The 11,141-nt window shown below is 28.5% G+C and overlaps 1 protein-coding gene and 1 long non-coding RNA gene across 2 annotated transcripts in view; both read left to right on the forward strand.

Annotated features, from left to right (window-relative positions):
- LOC115033189 overlaps window positions 1-572 on the forward strand; it is a 1,052-nt gene extending 480 nt beyond the window's left edge. Inside the window, exon 2 of the mRNA XM_029485335.1 lies at window positions 270-572. Within this exon, the coding sequence (XP_029341195.1) occupies window positions 270-572 (303 nt within the window). The remainder of the gene's footprint in view (window positions 1-269) is intronic.
- Window positions 573-3,233, forward strand: LOC107882470. The gene is made up of 3 exons (XR_003839863.1): window positions 573-833; window positions 2,236-2,382; window positions 2,459-3,233. It is a non-coding gene; the product is annotated as an uncharacterized LOC107882470 (long non-coding RNA).
- The last annotated feature ends 7,908 nt before the right edge of the window (window positions 3,234-11,141 follow it).

Below are 11,141 nucleotides of genomic sequence, written 5' to 3' on the forward strand. Positions count from 1 at the left end.
AGGTTTAAATTACTTGTTAGGTCATCCGTCTGCCCGCACTTCATTAAGCCATAACTTCGGAACTAAGTCCGACCGCCAAATTCTGACTTCACCATCGTTCTCAGTATAGTTAACTACATAAGTCTAAAAAAAAAAATTGCAAAAAAAAGGGTGTCCGGTAAAGTAACAAAGTTCCGAAAAGGACACCATTCAATTCAATTACAAGTATGTTTATATTTTCATTTTACATTTTAAGTATTATTCGGTATTAATTTACTGATTTTTCACAGGCTGTGTGTGATAATAAATGTCGTTTTATTCATTGCTATGCTGGAAATGTTGGTTCAGTACACGACCAACAGGTTTTCAGGTTATCCGAACTGAAAAATTACCTTGATGATGCAACTATATATTTTCCTATTAACACTCATTTGATTGGTGATGCCGCTTATACATTACATGAACATTTACTAGTACCATACCATGACAATGGGCACTTAACTCAAAAGAAGTTCAACTTTTATCATTCCTCTGCCAGTATGGCAGTTGAACGTTCTTTTGGTTTCCTTAAAGGACAGTTTCGAAGTCCTTAGATATGAAACGTGTCAATCTAATTTCCGAATATATTATAATATGCTGTGTTTTAAATAATATTTGTTTATTTAAAGATGATGAGTTCCTGATCTACATGATACACCACCTGTAGATGAAAATGTACAAGATCGTGGAGAGTTGGTTGCAATTAATTGTCAAGGAGCAATTAAGAGGGATGATATTTGTGATCTAATCTGATACTACCTCTTCGACATTTATAGACATATCGTCTCAGCAAGCGATCTGACGTCTGGACTTAGGTATATCTAAAACTGTAACTGAATGTCAGCCTCATGTGTTTTCCATCCACATATAATTATATTATACAGTTTATTATAGGAGATGTGATAATGTGAAATTAACTGGTAAAAATTGTTCACTATATACATTTAAGTACACATTTTTAAAGTCATAAAGTACATTTTTTGGCTTTTGGACATTATTTATTCATTTTTTTACCAAAAAATATGGTGAAGTAGTTTTTTTTTTGCATATTAAAGTGTTAGGTTAGTTTATTTATAAAAATAATATTTGGTCAAGCATAAAATGTTATAATACCTACATTTTTTACAAGTGATTATTAATTTTAATAATATTAAATTATAAATTAAAAAATTGTTTGTTCGTTATATTAAGTAGATACAAATAATTATAAGTTATTTAATTTATTTAAAATTATTTTTGATTCATAAATGTATAAGTTATTAAATTGTGAATTTTTTATCATATTACACAATTTAAAGTTTTTTTCTTGCATATATGTTGCACATTTTCACGATCTTGACTGCATATTTGGTAGGTATCTGGTATATGGTATATTTTGACACTTTTTAATGCATAAAAATCCGTGCTCTATTATTATACATATTATTATAATATTATACTTATTTTTTAAACCAATAAAATAAGTAGGTAGGTATACAAATATATAAACATACCGCTCCAACAGTATTTGGAAAGTTCGTTTTTTCGTAAAACCCTTTCGATATATCCAACCAGTCATTTGTTGTTGGTTTCGTCATTTCCAAAGGTTGGAACACTTACCATAAAACATCGCAAGTTTCCTGCACTATCTTTGATATAGTAGATACTCTTGCTAATAACTCTAAGTGTAACGTCGTGTAATGTGTTCCTGTTGCCAAGTATCAGGACAAATATTTAAAAAAAAACTATTGATTAAGAGTACTATAGTTAGGTATTAATTTATTAAATATACAATTCAATAAATGAATTTTAATTTTACTCAAATCAATAAATATAATTGTTATATTTAATGTATACAAAGGTGTTAATTAGGATTTAGGAGACAGTTGAACATTGTTTGCAATGTTGAAAACCATTTTGAGTAACTGGAATATATTATTTTAACAAATGAAATGTAAAAGCTATAATGTATCAATTCAAATGTAATATGTAAACAATTATATTTTTTAGTTATTTGATAAAATAAATTAAATTTGTCCTTAATTAATTAATTTTAATATTTACTTATTTATCTACTTTGAACATTTAATTTTGGTCATTGCATTGTACGTAATAAATAAATAAATACATAAATAAGTAATATCTCAATTATTTTATTTTTTACTATGCTTAATTATTAATATTATTTTGGATATTGTCTCATTTATATAAGTAATTAAATGTATTGGTTTAAATTAGTAAAAGAACTCAAACTAAAGTGGAAAAAAATCAAGGAGAATAACCGAAAAAAGTGTATACATAAATCCGGCAAGGCAGCAAAATCAGACAAACCATATGTATATGCAAACATTTTAGAGTTCCTTCGACTGACAATGGAAACAGAAAGTAATATACTGATTTTTTTTTTACATAGTTTATCTTCTAAATAAATTGTAAATGTGTTTTTAATATTATTCTAAAGCACTGAGAGTAACATAGCGGCACAAAACGACAGAGAGTACACCACAGACAATGAAAACGTTATAACCAAAGAGACTAACCACTCGAGCGTATCTGAAGAAGAGTCTCCAGCTGTTCGAAGAAAAATAAGTCTGCCAAAAATTCTTTTGAAAACCAATTAATAAGTGTATTAAAAGAACGCAGAGTTTCGATGATCATTTCTGATGTCTTTGGCTCCACAAATCAGAAAAATCACAGAAGACCAGCAAAATCAAGTTTATATTGAAATGATACAAATAATTCAAAAAGTAAAAAATTCTGATCAAATTCAACCACAATCCATTCTTTCTTCAGTGAACAATAGTACTTTTCAACCCTTGCAATATTCATGTAATAATAATACTAACTCATACCTGACATACCCGTTCATTTTCCATCTACCAACAACTTCATACATTTCAAACACCTCACCAACACCTACAAATACAAATGCCCATAAACTATGAACCTCGAACCTCATTATATAACTGGGAACAATTCTTCATTTGTGTCAATTACTTCTCGAAAAAATTCTAACATTCACAGACATCAACTATATTACCCACATACCCAATCATCTGCTCTTACTCAACAACCACCCGTTACACCAAATCATACTGCAACTGTTAACTCTTAATATTCACAAAAAACTACCCTCACACTCCATCTTTTACTACATCTGTACCAACAGGTCACTCTGACAATAGTTACTACACTAAAAACTTAACTCATTATAACACAGATAATACTAATTTACAATAAATAACATTTTATTACCTTTGTTTTTCTTTTCATATTTTTAGTGTTGTTAAAACTACTTATAATAATTTATTCATGCCAAATTATTATTATAATTTATTATCTTATACAATTTTTTTATATAATTAATAGGTACAATATTAAATAATGTTATAGTTATATTTATTTATTTATAAGATGTTATGATTATGTTTATATGAACCATTTTTTAAACTATGCTTAATAAAATATGTATCCACTTAAAAAAAAAGGCAAAGTACTATAAAATAAAATTTAAGAATTTATTATTATTGCAATATGTACTTGTAGGTGCTTACCTCAAAGTAATTGTCAGCCTTTCTTCTTTTGAAATTGGAATGCGCATATTTGTCAATTGTTTTGATATTAATGGTCCACTTAATGAAATCTAAAAAAAAAAATAGAAATGGGTGGTATTAAGTGGTATTTGATTAAGGAGTTTAGTATAGGAAATATTTAAAGTACGTACGTGTGTGACTTGCGACTGTATGTGTAGTAAATAATTATATTTTTTGTACGTGTCCCGCACTACACGAGCAAAGCCTACGCACGCGGCACGGACAGGCACAAGTCACCACCGCGGCATCCAGGACGTGTGTCTTATTTGACTAAAAGAATGTACTTTTTGTCCATCCTAGTATCCTACCTATAGATCTAGTAATACTTTTGAAACTGATTTGAATTCGTCATAATGTCTACTTGAGATCGGTCAGTTTACATTTTAAGATTTCTGATTTAATTCTGAATAATCAACGTTTAAAAATTTCGAAGTTTCAAAATATTTAAACTAAATTTATTGTGGTTGGGGGAGGGGGGGGTGGTGAAATCGGGAAAAGTGAACTGGCCAATCTCAAGTAGACATAATAACGAATTCAGATCAGTTTTAAATATTATTATTATTTTAGGTACTAGGGCGATCAGTATGATAAACAAAAGATTGGTATGTTTTGACTAAAATAACTATCCGCCACTAATCCCCTTAAATATTTTCATAATTTTTGAATTTATATTTTTATATTTTGAAACATTAGCTCAATAAATATTAAATTAATAAATCAATAACACATAGGTACAGGTTGTATTATTATGATTTATGTTTTCAATTTTTTTTGAGATTGTGTAGGTAGTGCACGAGCATATTATACACGAGCTGCCACTGCACGGTTTAGTTTAGACTTGCAGTATTATTTAATAAATAATTAATGTTTTTAATGTTGTAATTGTAAATGGAAGTATGGACGTCGCACTCGCATGTGTTGTTGGCATAACAAATTTTTCTTTGTTAGTTTCAATATGGTGCTGTACTGCTGTCAGTTTTGATATTAGAGTGACTATAATCAGTAGGTAGGTAAAATATTAATATTTAAAAATACTCATAACTCACTTGAAAATTAAAATATCGTAAAATACCAACGAGAGAATACAGATAATGTTTTTGCCTAAAAGTCTGATAATAGGTCAATTTACTCTATTATCAAAACTGACAGCACTCTATTGAAACTAACAAACGAAAATGTCCCATGTCGTACGTGTGAAAGACGGAGACAACACATGCGACATTCCGTCTTACAAGTTACAACTGCGTAACATACCAAATTTTGCTCACCAGAACACGTGTAGCTCCTTTAGCAAAAATTAGAGTGAATTGACCTTTTATAAAATCTAAAGGTAAGATTATTATCTAGGCACCTCGTGGGCTTTTCATTAATTTTTTAATTAATTATTTATATTTTTTAAAGTTGCGGACTGTTAATAAAAAATAATTTTATTTAAGTCATCTCTTTTGAAATTATTATTATTTTGTAGTATCAAGTAACTATACGGCTATTGCTATACACTTTGAATTGCTACTGTCTTCAACTATTGTACTTTGTAAGTTGTAGGTACCTACACTACTGTATAGTACTGCCTATGAGTTATAACTAATGTATCATTTAAATTTGTTGACACACCTCTTACATTTTTTCATGAGAAACACGATAATAAATTTAAATTGAATAGGTAATTGATACACTTATTATGTGGCTACTTAGTTTATTTTTGTTAGTAAAATATAAAAGCTACCAAATGCACTAATACATGTTTCAAACGCGTTACTTTAACCATAACTCATAACTCATAAGTATCATAGTCCATGGAACTTATTTTATTGCTTTGACCCGAAACCGTGAACATTTTTTTAAATATGATGGGTGAGTGGTTACGTTCATATTTTATTTGTCGGAAGGTTAACTCGAGAAAAATATTGAAGTGATTTTAATTATTACCGTCATAAATTATTATTATGTCTAATTTTATATTATTTGTACAATTGCCGTGTGTTGTGCAGACCAACGATAACAAGTAACAACCTATTATTATATTTTGTTTGCGTTGTCGGCATGTCCACCCGTCGATCCGGGCCGATCGCTGCGACAACGAAGACCTATATATTATTTTATATTATTATATACCTAGTAGTTAGTTGATCGTAGCCGCCCGCCAAAGTCGGCGCGTGCAGTATGTCGTGAAATAAATACGTTTAACTATTGCTGTATAAATGATTTCAATTTTGAATCCATTACCAAAAACTCGACTTTTTACTCCCTTTTTGTAGCTACTATAACTTCTCGTCATATAAACATAAAATTACAGACTAATACTCACGACTCGACCCAACAAATTTTTTTCGGTAGGTAGCTCGACGGTCCGATCCGGGCCTGAATAAAGCTAACGACGTGTACTGCTTTGCGTACATATTTTGTCGTTGTCCGTTGTATGTTAGACTGAGATAATAAATGCATGTCTAACCGTAGCGTCCTCAAAACGATACGCAATGAGCAGTCACGTAGACATAATTTCTGAAGGGGGAGAGGGGATCAAAAAATAAAACGACATAGCTAAATGGGAGAGGAAAATTATTGGAAAATCACCTACCCTCTCAAAACATTTTACTTAGGTAGTAAAATATCTACCAATAAGAAACAATGAATATAATTTGAATTGATTCAAAATTCACATCAAACACAATATGGAAGAGTATCCACTTTAAAGCCAATGGGAGGAGATCTGACTCCCACGTCCGCCCATTGTATACGCCACTGGTGATGACCTAATTTTAATAAATTTATAAATTTAAAGAAATAAAGCTCCCGCTGAGAATTGCGTGGGTTCTGTGAACTGTGAATAATATAATACGTGCAAATGTGCTTTTAGTATTTATATATAAATGTAATATTTGCATCTTATATTAGTTAATAGTTTTATTTATATACTTACGTAGTTACGTTATGGTTATAAAATAAATAAATAATAAATACGAACCAACTTAGCTCCTTTTATAAATCATAGATTAACTATCTATTCAATTTTATAAGCCTAATTGGTTTTTTGGTATTTTTTCACATTTTATAATTATTATTATTACCTATATTTTTTATAAACATCTACATTAAAATGAGATGGTTATACTAATTTATTACCTAATACTGTTATTTTAATAGATATTGTTAATAGCCTATGGATTACGTATATTATACTACGAATTATTATTAATTATTGATTTTGTAATATATAATATTTAGACTTAAAATAAAACACGAGACAACTAATAACGACGAGCCATATTATGGCTATATTATCCAATATACATATATATATATACATTAGGTTATACGCACTCCTCTACTTACACACACATCACACATGCAACACATAAATTATATTCAACACCCCTCCGATCAGAAGTTTGATGTAGACAACACAATCAATTGTCAGCGGCGCCAGTAAACACCGTACATTATAAAATCATGAACGCATTCTTACGTACATATAACATATTAATATATTATTGTATATATTATATAATATAATATATAATTCTCCGATCAAGACGTTCGGTCAAAACAACACAATAAATTACCAACGGTACCTTTGTCGCACCACGTATTTTATCACGTATTAATCGATGCATATCAGAAGGGATCACACCAAAATCATATTATATAAGGACCATATGGAATCGAATCGTCGTCAGTGTCATTCCAGAGAAGCCTCAGTCGACATCGCGACACACCTACACATTATTCGTATACGCTCATGTATTACTTCTGCGTTATGAACTTATATGACGTATATTGTATCATTCAACATTTTTTTCCTATGAGCTAATATTTCATAAATAAGTTTTAAGTTTTATTTGGTATCCGGGTTATTTTAGAAGCGTAACCCGTAAAATGAGATTTTACATTGGTATACATCGAAAATCGAAAATCTGCCGACGGGTATACGGCGTATACCCGCGTATCCGTACCAATACACCCCTGAATTATTATCATTGATTATAAATACTATTATAACCGTCGTTACAAACTAGTATTCATAATATAATATTATCGACCATCATAACAAAATACGTACACCCGTGTTTTTTATTTAAAAAGTTAATAGGACAAAAATTATAGGGAATAATATTTTTGAGAGTATGACATAATATCGATTTGTCTAAATTTTGTCTCGAAACTATTTAAACATTATTTAAAAGTCAACATTTTTTTTTTTATTTTGAAAGTCGAATACAAAGTCAAATAGCAATAAAATTTTAAACTGGTGTGTCATTCCCTCAAAAATATTATCCTCTGTAATTTTTGTAATAGATAGTTATTTACTCTCAGACTATTCAAAACCATAAAAAAACGATTCTGCATAAATACGTTTTGTCTATGTTGTGCGTGAGCCAGAGAGAGATAACAAATAGTGCGCTGACATCCTCTTGAACGTTTACAACAGTTTACACCCGCTGTGTTGTATCAGTCTTACAATTAATCATGATTAATCATGCAATTAATGTCAAACATGGCAAAAACCGTTTTGCACGGGTAGGACCCACTCAGGCTGTAGTTCAAGTTAAGCGAGCGAATTTTGACACTTGAATTTTTATCTTAAATATAAATAAAGACGTATACATTAATTATTAATTTTTTTTTTTTTATTAGCTTTCAACCTGTATAGTTATTATTAATATGTTCACATTTAATATAGGTAACTATCTAGACAGATAGGTACCTAAGTATATTATTATTATTTTATAAATTAAAAACCTATAGACTAAAACTACAGTTTAGTATTGATAATAAAATAATAAAAATAATTTAATAATTTATTTTAAAATTTAAAAATGTAATTTTGTAATATTATACGTTATTTATACGCACACTATTAGATAATCTGAAAAATAATCCCCGGAAATAAAATCCCCAAAGCAAATACTTATATATTATAATAGTTGTTTCAGCCAAGTATTTAGGTGTAATATTTGATGAGCACCTAAAATGGAAATTACACGTTGAAATGGTAATAATTAATAAATCGGATAAGGAAATGTTTTTTTATTTTTAAGGAATTACGAAACATCCTAGATACTCCTATAGTCCGAAAATGATATACTTTGCGTTAGTCCAATCCATATTAATGTATGGTCTGATTGTATGGGGATCAGCCATAGATATAATATAAAATATATAGATAATATTCTTATATTATCTATGGGATCGCATTATAACAATGTATTAGAACCATTAATGTTAACTCAAAGAATGCTACTAAGAGTCCTAATGAAAAATTATTTTAGTACCTACCCAAAACTGCATTACTAATGATCTATTTATAAAATTGAAAATATTAACATTAGAACAATTGTATGAAAAGTTATCATTAAAGTGTTCACAAGTGATTATGAATACCATAATATATATAAAACTAAAAGAGAGAACAATGGCAATTTAAGACTAATTAAACTAAATACCACATTAATGTCAAACTACTATATAAATACCAAAAGGTATTAAATTGTTTAACCAACTACCTACGGAAATTAAACAAATATATATAATGTAAATAAATTTAAATTAGCAATTAAAAATATGTACATGCGATCGTTTGACTAGTGTCTCATTATCATTATTATTGTATATTTATTTTGTTATAGGTATTATTAATAAGTTTATTTCAATTATAATTAATATTACACATTAATACTTTAGTTAAAAAATCGTCTAAGATGTAAGAATTCATAAACACGAATACGATTAATTTTAAAAACATTAACTTATTTATAATATAATATTATTTAATTTCAGTGTAATATTTATCAAATTGAGATTCATCTTACTGTAGTTAAAAATTATTATTACCAAAGGGTATAGGTACCTACCTGCCCGTTAATAAATAAATAAATAAATATTTATAGAGCAATATCATATAATATGATAATATGTACCTATTTATCAATATTATAATAATGTAATAATAAATTATTATTCAAATTGTATATATTTGTATTATTATTTATTATTATTTTTGACAGCTGTACCCAACAGTACGGTTAGGTATAGCTTTGGGAATTTTTTCCCTAGATTCCACTATTGATATTAAGTTGGGCATGGACCAATTACGCCAAAACAAAATTTGTATTTTAGGGTCAATGTACCAATTACGCAGCTTATATTTTAGGGTCAGTGTACCAATTGCGCCTCTTATATTTTAGGGTAAATATACCAATTGCGCTTGTATTCAAATTTGCCGCCTGGCGGCTATCTTCAGATTTAGAAATATTGTTTTTTGATCAAATTCCACAGACATCAACATAAACACACTAAAATGCTAGAAAATTAAAAACGTATTTATTGATCAATTGATTACTGGTTAGAGTGACTGGATATAATACATTTTATAATGGTATCGGGAATTTTATGAAACGTTATTATTATTACGGACATTTGATCACGGAAATATGCATTTGAGTGATAGACGAAAACAAGTTATCATTATCATACATTTTATATATTACGTTTATTTATTTATATTATTATTATATATTAATATTCGCATAAAAAAATTATAACTAACTTATAACTTTTCCTTAGGTATTGTAAAATGTTTTGAGCACAATTTGTCTATTGACCCTAAAATGTATAAAGCGCAATTGGTCTATCGACCCTACAATTTTTAGAGCGCAATTGGTAAACTCCCATTAAGTTATATGAACTAAATAGGTTCTTAATTATTATCATAGGACATAGGTATAGTATGTTATGTGTGCATTATAACTGTATGTATTATTTTTTTTTAATTATACCTGGTTGGTTTAATTCTTCTCCTATAATTCTCCTAGTACGATCTTTCCAAGTCATATTATATGGTTAATTAGATAGTTTTTCTTTATGTCCAAGAAAATTACTGGGTAAATTTAAAATGATACATCAAAGTAAAAACACATTCAAAATGTGCGTTGTTCTTCGGACGAAAATTAACTTAATTTAGATATTTTTGAAATAAAATTAACTTGAAGTTAACACGTTAATCTTGAAAAAAAGTTACTTATTAAGTTAAAAGTTAATTTGAAAAAAAAAGTAACGAGTTAATTAACTTAATTAAAATTAACTTAACGTCTTAACTTAATTTTAATTTTTAACTCATTAATGCCCAGCCTTGGTTCTCTATATAAATAATATTAGGTATCGTGCACATCATTATTATAACCTAATGTGATGTACCTATATTTTTAAATCAAACTGCAATTTGTATATCTGCCTGGGTCATTATAGGTACTGTTCATAAATAAATAATAATAAACTATACCGGAAGCAATGGCACATCGCAGTACCTATATAATATATAACACCTATCTACTATATTTTCCATTGACGAGCGGTTCGACTGCAGTGGTATTTTGTATTACATTTTTGTCGGCATCTCGTGTATATCGTACACACAGGGTGTATCTTATGTCGTTGTACGCGGGGTTTTTTTAACGATTATGGATCGATGACATAGAATTTCGTTAAAACGCAAATAACGTGTTTCTTTATTTTTAACAGGCAATTTTTTTATAACAATTTCAATATGTTTAA

Source organism: Acyrthosiphon pisum, chromosome X (genome assembly GCF_005508785.2).
Source record: "Acyrthosiphon pisum isolate AL4f chromosome X, pea_aphid_22Mar2018_4r6ur, whole genome shotgun sequence".
In the NCBI taxonomy this organism is placed as follows: domain Eukaryota; kingdom Metazoa; phylum Arthropoda; class Insecta; order Hemiptera; family Aphididae; genus Acyrthosiphon; species Acyrthosiphon pisum.